Here is an 18,402-nt window from a genome sequence, read left to right on the forward strand (position 1 = left end):
GAAGGGCACTCTCAGATTGTACATAATAATATCTGTAATCTTTCAAAATCCTTTATTCTGAGTGATGCACAGCGTTCCCTTTTGAGCAGAGGTCTAACCTTCATTCCTAGTCAGGTTGACAATAAACAAATAACTAAAATGCAAATGAGGTTTGAATTACAAAAGTATCACAGAAGAATTAAACTAGCAGTGTATTACAAGGATGATGTATCTAACAGTAATAAGAACCTACCTTTCTTACCTGAATCCGACTGGTCTCCTCCAATCGACGCTCTTCCTCCTGAGGTGGGAAAATTAATTAATAAAGATCTAAAATACCTAGATAAAAACTTTAAATTTAGTAAAACCATACCTAACCTAACTATAGAAGAAAGCAAAGCACTTAAAGAATTAATGGATAACAAGAATATAATAATTAAACCTGCTGATAAAGGCAGTGCTATTGTGATTATGGATAGAGAACAGTACCTGTGGGAGGGCTATAAACAATTATACAATCAAACATATTATAAGAAATTGGATGCTCCTATTTATAAAGAAACAGCCCCCCTAATTAGAAAAATAATTGACAATCTACATAAAAAGAAATTCATTAATGCTAAACAAAAATCTTACCTGCTTGGGCCTCCTGAACCCAGAGCCAGGAGATTTTATTTGCTCCCTAAAATACACAAAAAAAGAGAAGCTTGGAGCAAGAAAAATGAGATCCCACATGGAAGACCAATTGTTTCAGACTGTGGGAGTGAAACATATAACACAGCAGAATTTATTGATCATTATTTATACCCTCTATCCATATTACACAAAAGCTATATTAAAGATACCTATGATTTTATTGAAAAAATCAAATTAATTTCCCTACCTCAGGACTCTATTCTATTTACCATTGACATAGACAGTTTGTACACTAACATTGATATAAATGAAGGAATTAGTTGCATTAAAAGAATATTCTTTAAGTACCCAGATTCGAGGAGGCCAGATCGTGAATTAATCCAGCTGCTGGAGATCAACCTGAAAAGGAATGACTTTGTTTTTGACGGAAACTTCTTCCTGCAAGTGAAAGGTACAGCCATGGGTAAAAAATTTGCACCTGCCTATGCAAATATATTCATGGCTGACTGGGAGGAGGGTGCCCTCAGCACTTGCAGAAAGACCCCTTTATTTTATTTCAGATACCTGGACGACATCTGGGGGGTCTGGACTCATTCTGAAGAAGACTTTAAGGAATTCCTCAATCATTTAAACACATACAATCCCTCCATTACAGTCAAGTCCACTACAAGCGTTAAAGCGGTAGATTTTCTGGACACAACCACCTTTAAAGGACCAAATTTTGACACGACACACAAATTGGATATCAAGGTTTTTTTCAAAGAAACAGACACACATGCCCTCTTATTTAAAACCAGTTATCACCCAAGGCACACATATGCCGGCCTCATCAAGTCACAACTCCTCAGATTCCACAGGATATGTACGCAGAGAGCAGATTTTGAGGAGGCTGTTAAGATCCTGTTCTCTGCACTTTCCAAAAGAGGATATTCCAGGACTTTCCTCAGGGCATGTAGGAAAGGCTTCCTTGAGTCCAGACCCCCCGATCCGTCTCCCCTACTTCCTCTGATCACAACCTTCACCTCTTCAGCAGGCCAATTTGTATATAATATTAAACAAAATTTCACCAAATTCCAATCAGAAACCTCTTTACTTCAAAATTATAGAATAATTGCGGCATATAAAAGGAACAAAAATTTGAGAGACTTCCTAGTTAAAGCTGAAGTCAAACCTCTGGAGAAACCCAAGGTGAAAGGTCAGAGTGATTTTTTCAAACAGTTGAGTTGGGTACAAAATAAATTTAACAACACAATTTTTAAATTAGATCAATTAGGCCACCCTAAATTAAAAAATTGTGTTTATCTAATCACATGTAAAATTTGTAAAATGAATTATGTCGGCGAAACGGGAAACACCCTCCTCACCCGTTTTGTCCAACACAGACATAATATTCAAAAGCAAAAAAAGACACATGTACCCCTAATTCGACACTTTATTAGGCACGGTTGGACCTCTGTTTCGGCTCTGGTGCTGAACTCCAACCCGGCGTGGTCTCCGGCCCAGAGGAGGAGAGCTGAAAGGCTCTGGATCCACAGGTTGGACACTAAGATCCCCAGGGGCCTCAACGAGAGATAGGCTGCACTGTTGATTCTCCGGGCGGGACGTGCCCGTGCATCTGGGCGGGGTAGAGGGTAAGAGGCATTGGTTTGGGGAACCAATATTGGTTTCCTGACCTTTGACCTTGAACCCAAACCCTGCTCCAACCCGCAACACTCGTCCTAACCAGCCAGTGCCTCCCGCCTGGGTTCTTCTTCAGTGTCCTGTCTTCTCTGTGGTGACCATGGGATCCCTCCACACCTGTTTAAAACACAGAAACAATCAAGGATTAGTGCCTAAACCTAAAGTCCCATTCCCTTGCCTAATCCTAACCTTTGACCCCCTCCTAATTTGAATATCTTTCTTTATGCCCTTACCAAAGATTTTTCTCTAACCCTAACCATCCTAATTTGTATATTTTTCTTTTATGCCCTTACCAAAGATTTTTTTCTAACCCTAACCACTTAAAACTATGCATTATTAACCCTAATTTATAATTTTAACCCTAAATGTAAATATTTCCCCTAACCAAAATCCCTAAACACTCACGCTGTGCATCACCTGTCTTAATTTATATGTTTGACTTTTATTTTTAATCCTGAACGGTTGAATAAAAGTTGTTTAAAACCTAATTTTTATTAAAACATGTATATATAATGTAAATATTGAACTATCCTTGTAAATATGTAAATATGTTGCATAATTTTATTGATTTTCTATGGTTTTGCCATCCTGACCTGTAAATATGTTTGTTGGCCTTCCACTGCACTGGATACAGTTCCTTTTTTTGACCAGTAGGGGGCGGGAGCGCTATTTGGTGTTTGTATATGTTTAAATCTCCTCCTCAGCCTCCCCCCTCCCTTCCTGTTCTATGACGTGTTACCTGCACTCGTTCGGCCAATCAGAGCCAACTGTTTATTCTGCTTGTTTGAAGTGCGAAATTTGAAACTGTTCTGCTTTATATACTTGAATCTTAACCGATGTTCTTAGTTGAGACAGCAGACTGCCTGATGAAGGTTTAATTTTGACCGAAACGTCGCGTTTTGTTTGCTTGTCTCGTGTTCTGAATAAAATAAGTGCCGAACGGCCTTAAAAGCAGTTCAGTTTTCCCGATTTTTCATTTATTCTATTTTAGTTAATTTTTATTTTTTCATTTAATCACAGTTTAGATTTTTTTATAAAACTTTTTTTATCATCCATCCAAAATGGTTTGGAATTCTGATCCTCTGGATTATGAGGATGACAACTGGACAACAGTCCACTACCACCGCGGCAGACAACGCAACCGGCAACTGGAGAACCGCTACCTCCGGAGCTACGAAGCGGCACCGAACAACTGGGACCCCCCTCAACAACGCTGGAGGCCCAGCTATGCTTCGGTGACCCGCTACCCCACGGCGGATCGCAGCAGAAGCTCCGGTCCACAACACCGCCAGCGGCAGTACCCTCCTTCCCGACACGGCGGATCCTTCCAGCCACGTCAGAGGTACCCTCCGCAACGCCGTGAGCCGCGTCCTTATGGTCGCGATGTGGACTTCCGACCACAACCATACCGCTCCCAGCCCCGCAACCAGTACCGCCAACCACGTACTGACTCCCGGGGCTGGAACAACAACGGAGCACCACGTCGGAACCACAACCAGCAGCATCAGCACCAGCAACATCAGTGGCAACAGCAGCAGCGCCAGCAACGGAGACAGCAGCGACAGCAGCCTCAGCAGCGGCAGCAACGCCAGCCCCAACCACGCCCAGCACCACGGAACAGGCCGAACCGCACCGAATACCAGCAATCGGACGACCCGGACTTTACCGTTAAGGTCAGATCCCTACACAGGCTGCTTAAAGCCACCCACCACCTCAACAATGTATCCCAGAAAGATCGTGACCCACCGGCCATCCAGCGGATCACCATCAACCTGGCTGAGGCGATCAAACCTGCCAATCCATCAATTAAAACACTCGATTTAATTGATGGAAATGCCAGGAACTGGGCCTTCAACACAATGTGCATCCTGAGGCAACACTATCAGGATGTGCAAGAAGAAGAAAAACAGCTGCTTCTGGCACTAGGTGGCGACATGCTGCAACCGCTGGAGGTTGCTGTGAAATGGGCCAAACGCAACCTGGGCAAAAGATTCAACCCATCTGTAGCAGATGATGTCCAGGCTTACCTGCTGGCCTCAGATGATGATGGGGCTCCCCCCTCTCCTGCTGGATCCTCTGCTGCTTCCTCCTCCTCCTCATCCAACCCATCCTCTCGGCACCTGAATACAGAGGATGATGGGCCACCTCAGCAAGCTGCAGAAACAGAGGGTGAACCTGCTGATCACCCTCCACCAACTCAAGCTGCAACTACAGAGGAGGAGGATGAATATGATTACTTCCACCGTTCCCCCTCCCAACCGGTGGTCCCTCGATCTTCCCCCTCCTCTTCCTCCTCCTCTCCCTCCCCCCCTCCTCCCCCACCCCCTAGACCTGTCATGTCAACCACAGCTACCATGACAGATCCTCCCCAAAATGACTGGTCACCTGTGACATCTGTGAGGAGCCTGGATGCAGCATGCAGCCCCCCTCCCCCTCACCATGCAGCAGAGAACATCACTCCTCTGCCCCAACGTCAGCAGGACCCAGCCAGAGAAACCACCTCTGTCCCCCGGAGAACAGCTCAAACCCCTGTGCCTGCTCCTCCACAGAGAAGGTCAACTCCTGCTCTAGATGAGGACATCTCCTTTGTGGCTGAGTTCCTGCAGGAGGAGCTCCAGAGATACAGATCTCCATCTACCCGCTCCTCCACCCCCACACCCTCCCTTCGTGAAGTTCGAATGACCTCTCTGCGACCCAGGATGGCCCCCATCCAACGCAGGCTACAGGTCAGCACTCAACGTAAGCTCACGTTTGGTGTTCCTGCCTCTGTCTCCTCCACGGCCGGCCCCACGGGCCCTTCTGTCGGCCGGGCCCTGATGACAGCCGGGCAGGAGGGCGTCCTGTCCAAGACCAGGAACTGGGCCCTCAACCTCGACAGCAGATGTGTCATCATCGGAGACTCCAACGTAGCGAGGTTCCCGAACGTGAGCAACCCTGATCTGCAGGTCATCAGCTTCTCCGGTGCCAGATGGAGACATCTGACACACCTGTTTGGAAGAACGCAGATCAACGAGGGTGTCGAGCGTCTGATCCTCTCTCTGGGGATCAACCACAGATCCCAGAGAAACAAGGAAGCTGTTGTGAGAGAGATGAAGGCGGCTGTGAGAGCTGCCAGGACCAAGTGTCCTAATGCAGATGTTTATGTTCCTGAGGTCAACTTCTCATCTGCTCTGCCTCAACATGAACAGGCAATCCTCTCTCACCTGAACACTCACATCATGCAGCTTCCTCTCTACATCCCTGCACTGAAGAAGACGTCCTTCACGGTGGCCAGGGACAGAATCCACTGGACCAAGGCCACTGCATCCCGTCTTCTCAACCACTGGGGTGAGTGGTTAAAATAGATTGCCCTGAGAGCCTTGGAGAGAAGGAAGGGCACTCTCAGATTGTACATAATAATATCTGTAATCTTTCAAAATCCTTTATTCTGAGTGATGCACAGCGTTCCCTTTTGAGCAGAGGTCTAACCTTCATTCCTAGTCAGGTTGACAATAAACAAATAACTAAAATGCAAATGAGGTTTGAATTACAAAAGTATCACAGAAGAATTAAACTAGCAGTGTATTACAAGGATGATGTATCTAACAGTAATAAGAACCTACCTTTCTTACCTGAATCCGACTGGTCTCCTCCAATCGACGCTCTTCCTCCTGAGGTGGGAAAATTAATTAATAAAGATCTAAAATACCTAGATAAAAACTTTAAATTTAGTAAAACCATACCTAACCTAACTATAGAAGAAAGCAAAGCACTTAAAGAATTAATGGATAACAAGAATATAATAATTAAACCTGCTGATAAAGGCAGTGCTATTGTGATTATGGATAGAGAACAGTACCTGTGGGAGGGCTATAAACAATTATACAATCAAACATATTATAAGAAATTGGATGCTCCTATTTATAAAGAAACAGCCCCCCTAATTAGAAAAATAATTGACAATCTACATAAAAAGAAATTCATTAATGCTAAACAAAAATCTTACCTGCTTGGGCCTCCTGAACCCAGAGCCAGGAGATTTTATTTGCTCCCTAAAATACACAAAAAAAGAGAAGCTTGGAGCAAGAAAAATGAGATCCCACATGGAAGACCAATTGTTTCAGACTGTGGGAGTGAAACATATAACACAGCAGAATTTATTGATCATTATTTATACCCTCTATCCATATTACACAAAAGCTATATTAAAGATACCTATGATTTTATTGAAAAAATCAAATTAATTTCCCTACCTCAGGACTCTATTCTATTTACCATTGACATAGACAGTTTGTACACTAACATTGATATAAATGAAGGAATTAGTTGCATTAAAAGAATATTCTTTAAGTACCCAGATTCGAGGAGGCCAGATCGTGAATTAATCCAGCTGCTGGAGATCAACCTGAAAAGGAATGACTTTGTTTTTGACGGAAACTTCTTCCTGCAAGTGAAAGGTACAGCCATGGGTAAAAAATTTGCACCTGCCTATGCAAATATATTCATGGCTGACTGGGAGGAGGGTGCCCTCAGCACTTGCAGAAAGACCCCTTTATTTTATTTCAGATACCTGGACGACATCTGGGGGGTCTGGACTCATTCTGAAGAAGACTTTAAGGAATTCCTCAATCATTTAAACACATACAATCCCTCCATTACAGTCAAGTCCACTACAAGCGTTAAAGCGGTAGATTTTCTGGACACAACCACCTTTAAAGGACCAAATTTTGACACGACACACAAATTGGATATCAAGGTTTTTTTCAAAGAAACAGACACACATGCCCTCTTATTTAAAACCAGTTATCACCCAAGGCACACATATGCCGGCCTCATCAAGTCACAACTCCTCAGATTCCACAGGATATGTACGCAGAGAGCAGATTTTGAGGAGGCTGTTAAGATCCTGTTCTCTGCACTTTCCAAAAGAGGATATTCCAGGACTTTCCTCAGGGCATGTAGGAAAGGCTTCCTTGAGTCCAGACCCCCCGATCCGTCTCCCCTACTTCCTCTGATCACAACCTTCACCTCTTCAGCAGGCCAATTTGTATATAATATTAAACAAAATTTCACCAAATTCCAATCAGAAACCTCTTTACTTCAAAATTATAGAATAATTGCGGCATATAAAAGGAACAAAAATTTGAGAGACTTCCTAGTTAAAGCTGAAGTCAAACCTCTGGAGAAACCCAAGGTGAAAGGTCAGAGTGATTTTTTCAAACAGTTGAGTTGGGTACAAAATAAATTTAACAACACAATTTTTAAATTAGATCAATTAGGCCACCCTAAATTAAAAAATTGTGTTTATCTAATCACATGTAAAATTTGTAAAATGAATTATGTCGGCGAAACGGGAAACACCCTCCTCACCCGTTTTGTCCAACACAGACATAATATTCAAAAGCAAAAAAAGACACATGTACCCCTAATTCGACACTTTATTAGGCACGGTTGGACCTCTGTTTCGGCTCTGGTGCTGAACTCCAACCCGGCGTGGTCTCCGGCCCAGAGGAGGAGAGCTGAAAGGCTCTGGATCCACAGGTTGGACACTAAGATCCCCAGGGGCCTCAACGAGAGATAGGCTGCACTGTTGATTCTCCGGGCGGGACGTGCCCGTGCATCTGGGCGGGGTAGAGGGTAAGAGGCATTGGTTTGGGGAACCAATATTGGTTTCCTGACCTTTGACCTTGAACCCAAACCCTGCTCCAACCCGCAACACTCGTCCTAACCCTAACCCTAACCCTAACCCTAACCCTAACCCTAACCCTACCCTAACCCTAACCCTAACCCTAACCCGACGGAAACAAGTCAAGGCAGAGTTAAAAACAAAACTTCAGCTAGAGGAACTCGTACACAATTCCTGTGAAAATGAGAGCCGGACTGAAAGCGCTGTTGTACCCTGCCCCCGTCAGACATAGGGCAGCACCGACCCATGTCGACTTATGGCTGCAACCACCCACCCACGGGGTCACGGATCGACCCCAAACACGTATTTCTTCAAATAACCAAATGCCCCCATGTGGCTAAAGTGCTTCCTCAGGGCAAAGGTCACCCCCCCGCATCGCTTCCGACCCCCCCAGACCTCCATCCCGCCTTTGGAAACGCTTTCCCCATTCGCCTGACTCCACGTGTCAGGAATGAGCCCAAACGGCATCACCCCCGAACTCAGAGAAACCCTCTCCACAGTACAACACCCGGACCCTTCCAAAACCAATACAAGAGCTCCCCCAAGTGTGTCTGCGAGGACACTGCGCGTCCGCCCAAATGGCTAAAACTGATCCCCAATTCCCCATTCAAATGCTGCACCGTGGCCAACATGGACCTCATAGCCCCTAGGCAGCATTTTTCGGCATGGCGTGGCATTTTCAATTATAACCTCCGGACACATGGGAGCCCTGGGTCTACCCCCACGGATCCCTAACGCCTAACCCGTTTCCGACTGATCCTCCGTCGGCCCACGCAGGCTAAACCCTGAGTCGGGCGAAGAAGCCGTCGCGGCACACGCGTCCGGAACCCGTGCGAACCCCACCGCAGACCTGGCTTCGGCATCCGTAGCACGTTCGCTTCACGAGTTATTCTCATTTTGACTGATCTGACTTGGCTGTAGCCCTCTATCCTAGTGTCTTGTGAGTTAGGAAAGACGCTGAAGCTTTCCTATTCCCTGATTTGGCACATGTGATGGCAGTTACCGACTCCATCTAGTGGACGGAAAATTGAAGTGCGCATAACCACTTCTCACCTCACCAGAACTGATCCAGCACAACCAAATGTCACCCGATCCTCCACCGGCGCCATCCGGAGGAGGAATAAATGAACTGCACAAAGACTTTCACCTGACATTGAATTGATGGGTAATTTTACTCCTTTTTTAAAACGATAATTATCTTCTCCCCTTTAAACGGCCTTCTCCCCGTTTCTTTAACTTAAATCTTGCTCTCCGTGCCTAAACCTAAAACAAACCTAATTTATTTTTATTATGGACCGTTTTCCAGTTTTTTTGGGAAGCCTTACCTTCCAGTATTCTCCCTCAACCTAACCTCTCAGGATTTCAGTCACAGCTAAACTTGTTAGAAAAGGCCCTTAAAGTACAGTTTGCTTCGTGACCTTTGACCTCGCTCCACCTAACCCCAATCTGATTAGGGACCCCTAAACAACAACCTCGATGCTCCTTGCCTTTCCCCATTCATTTTGAGCGGTGCGCTTTTTCAGATCAATGGGAGTCTATGGGAGCGACGGCGGGGGAACGTGCCACGCCGGTCAGAATTCCCGGGCATCTGGCACCCCACCCGCAGACTCTCTGTGCCGAGTTTCGCCCGCCTGAGGCTCACCGTTTCGGAGCTATTTCGAGTGCTCAAATGAGCAACTGGGTTTTCTTCCTATATCCTGCTCTGAGCGGTTAGGGAAGAGGCTCCAGCTAGGGAAGAGGCTCCTGCTTTCTCCTATTCCCTGATTTGGCCTGAAATGCAGCGACCGACTCCATCTAGTGGCGGAAAAATTGAAGTGCGCATAACCACTTCTCACCTTTCCCCTCACCAGAAATGATCCCGTGCCACCAAATGTCACCCGATGCTCGACCGGCGCCATCCGGAGGAGGAATAAATGAACTGCACAAAGACTTTCACCTGACATTTAACTGATGGGTAATTTTACTCCTTTTTTAAAATGATAATTATCTTCTCCCCTTTGAACGGCCTTCTCCCCGTTTCTTTAACTTAAATCTTGCTCTCCGTGCCTAAACCTAAAACAAACCTAATTTATTTTTATTATGGACCGTTTCACTGTTTTTTTTTGGAAGCCTTACCGTCCAATATTTTCCCTCAACCTAACCTCTCAGGATTTCAGTCAAAGCTAGGGGGGAGGCTCGATTTTTTTTTCCCTATTCCCTGATTTGGCACAGCCCTAACGCCACGGATCCCTAACGCCTAACCCCACGGATCCCTAACGCCTAACCCGTTTCCGACTGATCCTCCGTCGGCCCACGCAGGCTAAACCCTGAGTCGGGCGAAGAAGCCGTCGCGGCACACGCGTCCGGAACCCGTGCGAACCCCACCGCAGACCTGGCTTCGGCATCCGTAGCACGTTCGCTTCACGAGTTATTCTCATTTTGACTGATCTGACTTGGCTGTAGCCCTCTATCCTAGTGTCTTGTGAGTTAGGAAAGACGCTGAAGCTTTCCTATTCCCTGATTTGGCCTGAAATGCAGCGACCGACTCCATCTAGTGGCGGAAAAATTGAAGTGCGCATAACCGCTTCTCACCTCACCAGAAATGATCCCGTGCCACCAAATGTCACCCGATGCTCGACCGGCGCCATCCGGAGGAGGAATAAATGAACTGCACAAAGACTTTCACCTGACATTTAACTGATGGGTAATTTTACTCCTTTTTTAAAATGATAATTATCTTCTCCCCTTTGAACGGCCTTCTCCCCGTTTCTTTAACTTAAATCTTGCTCTCCGTGCCTAAACCTAAAACAAACCTAATTTATTTTTATTATGGACCGTTTCACTGTTTTTTTTTGGAAGCCTTACCGTCCAATATTTTCCCTCAACCTAACCTCTCAGGATTTCAGTCAAAGCTAGGGGGGAGGCTCGATTTTTTTTTCCCTATTCCCTGATTTGGCACAGCCCTAACGCCACGGATCCCTAACGCCTAACCCCACGGATCCCTAACGCCTAACCCGTTTCCGACTGATCCTCCGTCGGCCCACGCAGGCTAAACCCTGAGTCGGGCGAAGAAGCCGTCGCGGCACACGCGTCCGGAACCCGTGCGAACCCCACCGCAGACCTGGCTTCGGCATCCGTAGCACGTTCGCTTCACGAGTTATTCTCATTTTGACTGATCTGACTTGGCTGTAGCCCTCTATCCTAACCCTAACCCTAACCCTAACCCTAACCCTAACCCTAACCCTAACCCTAACCCTAACCCTAACCCTAACCCTAACCCTAACCCCTAACCCTAACCCTAACCCTAACCCTAACCCTAACCCCCTAACCCTAACCCTAACCCTAACCCCTAACCCTAACCCTAACCCTAACCCTAACCCTACCCTAACCCTAACCCTAACCCTTACCCTAACCCTACCCTAACCCTAACCCCTAACCCTAACCCTAACCCCTAACCCTAGGGTTACACTTAGAAAAATTTTCAAAAAATTTTCGGTCAGTACTTAGGTCGACTTTTGTATTTTTTTTACTAAGGTCAAAGTCACATGATATGCATATCAACGGACTCAGGGGGCGCTCCTGAGCACGTAGGTACCACTCCCGTCACGATCGGACAAGGTTTTGCACAAAGTGTCTTGGACACACATGATATGTATATCCACGGACTCAGGGGGCGCTGCTGAGCACGACGGTACCACTCCCGTTCCGATCGGACAAAGTATGGGGACTTAGTGTCCTGATGAAGTTCCAAAAAATCACCTCCAGGAGTACCTCCAGTGGCCTCAGGGGGCGCCAAAACGCGCTCTAGTGAGGTTCCCACAGTAAGGCCCAAGGACGACACTTAGTGCGTTTTTCGAAAAATTAAAGTTCAATGATCCCCCATGATCCGCATATCCACGGACTCGGGGGGACGCCCTGAGCACGTACGTACCACTCCCAGCTCGCTACGTCACTCCTAGCCAGAGATATGACATCACCAAAAATGAATGGGAGTCTATGGCAGCTATAGGAAGGGGAGGGGCTAGGACCACCAAACTCGGTGGGGAGGTGGGGGCCCCCGAGGGGTCCCTATGGACCATGGTTTGACCTCGTGACCTCCTTTAGTTTTCGAGTTATTTTGAGTGATCCACTTTTTCAAATGAATGGGAGTCTATGGCAGCTACCATAAGGAAACAAGCCACGCCCACCAAACTTTGATAGGTTGTAGGTCCCCTCAGGGGGCGTGTCTGTGCCAAGTATCAGCCCCCTAGCTCATTTACTTTTTGAGATATTTTGAGTGATCCAAGTCATTTTCTGGCTTTCATCCCTTATCCTAACCCTAACCCTAACCCTAACCCTAACCCTAACCTCTAACCCTACTTAGAGGAACGGCCCCAAAACCAGCCATCCGGGAGCATTTCGGGCCCACTTTGAAAAATCGTAGCGGCCGAACCGGACCTCGTGGGACCGCGGGACCCGGGGCGCCCGAAAGAGCACGACCTGGAGAACTCCGTTCCAACTAGACCCGATTTTTAGCGAGCAAGGCGGCCGCGCGGCGGCCGCCCGAAAATCGCAAAGTAGCTCGAAAACACTTTGAACTTTTTCCGAGTGCTGCCTTATGGCGGCTCAAACGGCACTTGCGGGCAACAGACACCAGGTGGCGCAGGACGGTTGGGCGCATGGCTCCCTGCTGCACGGTGGCTAACGTCCCCGAACGGCAGGGATGCCTCCCGGTGGCGAATGCTGCCAAAAAGCGCGGGCACGCTCCCCGGTGTCACCCCCGACGCCATCTGGCAGCAGCACCTCATGCCTTCGAGTGTCTGTCGGCTCCCCCCGCACTCATAACCCCTCCTTTGCCCAGCCTGTCTTTATCTCGGTTCGCAAAGTGGTCCAATAGCCGCGCTCCCACCCGGGACGCCCGGGTTCGCGGCCCGCTTGCACCGGGAACCCTCTTTTGTCTTTTTGGGTGACATAAAGGATCGCTCACTCATGATCCCCAATGGCAACCATCCACCCTATTTCTATTAGTCTACAAAAAGACTTTTCGTATGGGGACTTTAAAATGGCACAAGACCCGTTCCGCCGAATGGCTGGACCCTTCCAGCAAATGGCTGGACCCTCCCCGGGATTCGGACACTCTCAGCCCCGCTACAACTTGTCAAAAATACCCCTGCACGGTTCTCCGGAACCGGGGTACGGTCCCAGGACCTCCGCTGGGCCGGAACTGGTCCTGGAGGACCAGGGGGGAGATATGGAGCTACTTTACCCGGGATCGGGGCACTGGATCCCGGGCGGGGGCTCAGACATTCGGTGGGACCCCTGGGCGTCTCCTTATGGCCAGGGACTTTCAAATGGCACAAGTCCCGTTCCACCAAATGGCTGGACCCTTCCAGCGGATGGCTGAACCCCTACCGGGGACGGGGCAGAGGCCCAGACATTCGGCGGAGCCCCTGGGCGTCTCCTTATGTCTCGTGCCTCTGGTAAGGCAGGAATTTGGCAGCAGCACCTCCTGCTTCCGCATGTCCAGACCCGGACGATGATCCCAGACGTCTACATCACTTGCTATGAGGTCATAAGCGCTATGAGCCAAGGAAACCCGTATGGCTCGAGTAGTCTTGTGGTGGATCTGCTGCGGCGCCCCCCCAGCGACCGGGGTACGATTCCCACAAGCTGCTCAGGCCTTTTCTATCTTTTTGGCCGACCGCAGACATAAGGAGGCGCTTCGGACATAGGGAAGCCTCGACATCCGGACATCCTTTTCAATGGGGCCTCCTTATGTCTCGTGCATCTGGTAAGGCAGCAGCCATTTGGGAGCACCACCCCGTGATTCCGTAGGTCAAGGCCATGTGGCAGCACCACCTCCTGCTTCCGCACGTCCGGACGCTGATGATCCCCTATGTCTACATCACTTGCTATGAGGTCATAAGCGCTATGAGCCAAGGAAACCCACATGGCTCCTGTAGTTTAGCGGTTTAGCCGCCCGGTCTCCGCCCCAGAGACCAGGGTTCGCTTCCCGCTGGCTGCAGAAAGCCTCTTGTTTTTTTATTGTGTTTTAGTTTTTTTTTAATCTTTAGATGAGGTTACAAGTCCTATGAACGTGGTAGACAAACCTGCCTTGATAGCCAGGTGTACAGGAACACCGGCCCCCAGCTGGGAGACCCGGGTTCGATAACGGTCTTGGCTACCGAGGCTTTTGTTTTTGTTTTTTCGGGGGGGGGGGGGATTTAGCTCAAAATGTTGCCAATCACGTGGCTCCGATAGTTTAGGGGTTGATTTTGAGCTCCATTTCAATGATTGTGGTACAGCGAAGAGCGTAACTGCTCCTGTCCTCTTCTTTTTCCGTTCCTGACAGAAAGAGGCACCACGTGGTGCTGCTCAATGGCCGAAATAAGGCAGCACCACGTGGTGCTACTATGTGTCTAAATTACTTGCTACGACGTCATAAGCGCTATGAGCAAAAGGTCACCCGCATGGATCGAGGAGTCTTGTGGTTGAAGGTGCCACGCTTACAATGGATTGGGGCTGCGAAAGGGAGGGAGTATGTGAGAACGTCCGTCTCCGTAGCTCGCTCTGCTTCTCCTTCTCCCCCTCCCTTGTCTTGAGCCGCTAAAGTACAGGATCCACCGAGTCCACCCTTTTCCCGAACCGCTAAATTACAGGATGCAACGAGTGCCTGCGAGAAGCGAAGGGCGCCTTTGGCACCTCTTCCCTCCTGTTGGGGTCGAGAGAAAAATCATGCTCTGCTTCGGGTGATGCGACCGCAAGACTAACCGAGCCCAGAGCACCCGTGGAGGTTCGGGCGGGCGCCCGATAAACCCTAGCCCCGAAAAAGGGGCTCAGACATTCGGTGGAACCCCGGGACGTCTCCTCATGGATGGCTCGTGCCTCTGGTAAGGTAGCCATTTGGGATCATCACCCTATGATTCCGTATGTCCAGATCCGGTTCTACGGAACCGGGACCGCTCAAGGAGGTTCCGTACCCGGGGTTCCGTTACCGGGACCCCGCCTTACCCTGGCCAAAAAACCCCGTGGCTCTGGGACCTCCAGGGAGCTCAACCCTAACCCCACCCCTGATAACCCTAGGTCAAGTCCCCGTTCCACCAAACGGCTGGACCGTTCCAGCAAATGGCCGGAAGCCCTCCCCGGACCCCGGCAGGGGCTCAGACATTCGGTGGGAACCATGGGCGTCTCCTTATGGCCGGGCACTTTAAAATGGCACAAGTCCCGTTCCACCGAATGGCTGGACCCTTCCAGCAAATGGCTGGACCCTCCCCGGGATTCGGACACTCTCAGCCCCGCTACAAGTTGTCAAAAATACCCCTGCACGGTTCTCCGGAACCGGGGGCCGGTCCCAGGACCTCCGCCGGGCCGGCCCCTGTCCTGGAGGACCGGGGGGGGAATTATGGAGCTTCTTTACCCGGGATCGGGGCACCGGAACCCGGGCAGGGGCTCAGACATTCGGTGGAACCCCTGGACGTCTCCTTATGGCTGGGAGATTTAATATGGCACAAGACCCGTTCCACCAAATGGCTGAACCCTTCCAGCAAATGGCTGGACCCTCCCCGGGATTCGGACACTCTCAGCCCCGCTACAAGTTGTCAAAAATACCCCTGCACGGTTCTCCGGAACCGGGGGCCGGTCCCAGGACCTCCGCCGGGCCGTCCCCTGTCCTGGAGGACCGGGGGGGGGAGTTATGGAGCTTCTTTACCCGGGATCGGGGCACCGGAACCCGGGCAGGGGCTCAGACATTCGGTGGAACCCCTGGACGTCTCCTTATGGCTCGTGCCTCTGGTAAGGCAGCCATTTGGGATCATCACCCTATGATTCCGAATGTCAAAAGGCCCTCACACCCAAGACAGACCGCACCGCGGCTCGACAGGTCGAGGCCATTTGGCAGCATGACCTCGTGCTTCCGTATGACTCGCAGACATCCAGCAGCACCCCCTTCTGATCCCTCGTGGCGGGCCTATAGCTCCTCGACCGAAGGCTTCCGGATGGCAAAAGCGCTCCCCTTTTATTCCCGGGACCCTCCCCCACCGGCCCGAACGCCACCCGCCCCCGACCTGAGCTCCAAAACAGTTTTGAGGGGCCCGACACACTCCCAGACATAGGGCAGCACCAACCCATGTCGACTTATGGCAGGGCTCAGACATTCGGTGGGAACCCTGGGCATCTCCTTATGGCCAGGGACTTTAAAATGGCACAAGTCCCGTTCCACCGAATGGCTGAACCCTTCCAGCAAATGGCTGGACCCTCCCCGGGATTCGGACACTCTCAGCCCCGCTACAAGTTGTCAAAAATACCCCTGCACGGTTCTCCGGAACCGGGGGACGGTCCCAGGACCTCCGCCGGGCCGGCCCCCGTCCTGGAGGACCGGGGGGGGGAATTATGGAGCTTCTTTACCCGGGATCGGGGCACCGGAACCCGGGCAGGGGCTCAGACATTCGGTGGAACCCCTGGACGTCTCCTTATGGCTCGTGCCTCTGGTAAGGCAGCCATTTGGGATCATCACCCTATGATTCCGTAGGTCAAAAGGCCCTCACACCCAAGGCAGACCGCACCGCGGCTCGACAGGTCGAGGCCATTTGGCAGCATGACCTCGTGCTTCCGTATGACTCGCAGACATCCGGCAGCACCACCGTAGGGTCCCTCGTGGCAGGCCTACAGCTCCTCGACCGAAGGCTTCCGGATGGCAAAAGCGCTCCCCTTTTATTCCCGGGACCCTCCCCCACCGGCCCAAAGGCCACCCGCCCCCGACCTGAGCTCCAAAAGAGTTTGGAGGGGCCCAAAACACTCCCAGACATAGGGCAGCACCAACCCATGTCGACTTATGGCAGGGCTCAGACATTCGGTGGGAACAATGGGCATCTCCTTATGGCCAGGGACTTTAAAATGGCACAAGACCCGTTCCACCAAATGGCTGAACCCTTCCAGCAAATGGCTGGACCCTCCCCGGGATTCGGACACTCTCAGCCCCGCTACAAGTTGTCAAAAATACCCCTGCACGGTTCTCCGGAACCGGGGGACGGTCCCCGCACCTCCGCCGGGCCGGCCCCCGTCCTGGAACGCCGGGGGGGGGAGTTATGGAGCTTCTTTACCCGGGATCGGGGCACCGGAACCCGGGCAGGGGCTCAGACATTCGGTGGAACACCTGGACGTCTCCTTATGGCTGGGCACTTTGTAGAGAGGGCACAAGTCCCGTTCCACCGAATGGCTGAACCCTTCCAGCAAATGGCTGGAACCCGCCCCCAGCTCGGTGAACCCGGACCCGGGCAGAGGCTCAGACATTCGGTGGAACCCCTGGACGTCTCCTTATGGCTCGTGCCTCTGGTAAGGCAGCCATTTGGGATCATCACCCTATGATTCCGTAGGTCAAAAGGCCCTCACACCCAAGGCAGACCGCACCGCGGCTCGACAGGTCGAGGCCATTTGGCAGCATGACCTCGTGCTTCCGTATGACTCGCAGACATCCGGCAGCACCACCGTAGGGTCCCTCGTGGCAGGCCTACAGCTCCTCGACCGAAGGGTTCCTGATGGCAACAGCGATCCCCTTTTATTCCCGGGACCCTCCCCCACCGGCCCGAACGCAACCCGCCCCGGACCTGAGCTCCAAGAGATTTTTTCAGGGCCCGACACACTCCCAGACATAGGGCAGCACCGACCCATGTCGACTTATGGCGAACCGGTTCTACAGAACCGGGCCGCTCCAGGCGCCGACGGACCCCGGGCTTTCGTAACCGGGAACCCGCCCGACCTACGCTCCGAACCCCGCGTCTCTGGGACCTCCGGGGACCCCGAACCCGACCCTACCGTCCCTTGGGGTTCCCTGTAGTTCTCGCCGCGGTCTGTCTTCAGAGTAACGCCTCCCGCTGGGTCCCTACCTCGGGGGAACCGTCGCCCGACCGCCCGGAGGGCGGCCGGGCGGCGGGACGCCCGCCTGGGCCCCTCCTAGCCGCCCGTGACCTCTGGAGCTTGACCTTTCGGGCCTGCAGGCCCACGACATCCGGCAGCACCACCTTCGGCTCCCTTGTGGCGGCCCTATAGCTCCTCAACCAAAGGCTTCCGGATGGCAAAAGCGCTCCCCTTTTATTCCCGGGACACTCCCCCACCGGCCCATACGCCACCCGCCCCGGACCTGAGCTCCAAGAGATTTTTTCAGGGCCCAAAACACTTGCAGACATAGGGCAGCACCGACCCATGTCGACTTATGGCAAACCGGTTCTACAGAACCGGGCCGCTCCAGGCGCCGACGGACCCCGGGCTTTTGTAACCGGGAACCCGCCCGACCTACGCTCCGAACCCCGCGTCTCTGGGACCTCCGGGGACCCTGAACCCGACCCTACCATCCCTTGGGGTTCCCTGTAGTTCTCGCCGCGGTCTGTCTTCAGAGTAACGCCTCCCGCTGGGTCCCCACCAAAGGGGAACCGTCGCCCGACCGCCCGGAGGGCGGCCGGGCGGCGGGACGCCCGCCTGGGCCCCTCCTA

The 18,402-nt window shown here is 51.1% G+C and overlaps 3 protein-coding genes across 3 annotated transcripts; all 3 read left to right on the top strand.

Annotated features, from left to right (window-relative positions):
* The first annotated feature begins 122 nt into the window (after window positions 1-122).
* Window positions 123-2,190, top strand: LOC148152367 (uncharacterized). Its single transcript, XM_088003623.1, has one exon. The coding sequence runs from the start codon at window positions 139-141 to the stop codon at window positions 2,188-2,190; it is 2,052 nt and encodes a 683-aa protein (XP_087859749.1). The 5' UTR covers window positions 123-138.
* On the top strand, window positions 2,105-5,639 carry LOC148152368 (uncharacterized). Its single transcript, XM_088003625.1, has one exon. The coding sequence runs from the start codon at window positions 3,357-3,359 to the stop codon at window positions 5,637-5,639; it is 2,283 nt and encodes a 760-aa protein (XP_087859751.1). The 5' UTR covers window positions 2,105-3,356.
* Window positions 5,640-5,787: 148 nt separating this feature from the next.
* Window positions 5,788-7,855, top strand: LOC148152369 (uncharacterized). Its single transcript, XM_088003626.1, has one exon. The coding sequence runs from the start codon at window positions 5,804-5,806 to the stop codon at window positions 7,853-7,855; it is 2,052 nt and encodes a 683-aa protein (XP_087859752.1). The 5' UTR covers window positions 5,788-5,803.
* Window positions 7,856-18,402: the final 10,547 nt, after the last annotated feature.

Source organism: Poecilia mexicana, unplaced genomic scaffold (genome assembly GCF_051168715.1).
Source record: "Poecilia mexicana isolate PSO_F unplaced genomic scaffold, ASM5116871v1 ptg000084l_RagTag, whole genome shotgun sequence".
NCBI lineage: Eukaryota > Metazoa > Chordata > Actinopteri > Cyprinodontiformes > Poeciliidae > Poecilia > Poecilia mexicana.

Bases quoted from the DNA above. Each gene is read 5' to 3' on its own strand.
- LOC148152369 (XM_088003626.1), top strand. From the start codon at position 5,804: ATGCAAATGAGGTTTGAATTACAAAAGTATCACAGAAGAATTAAACTA.
- LOC148152367 (XM_088003623.1), top strand. From the start codon at position 139: ATGCAAATGAGGTTTGAATTACAAAAGTATCACAGAAGAATTAAACTA.
- LOC148152368 (XM_088003625.1), top strand. From the start codon at position 3,357: ATGGTTTGGAATTCTGATCCTCTGGATTATGAGGATGACAACTGGACA.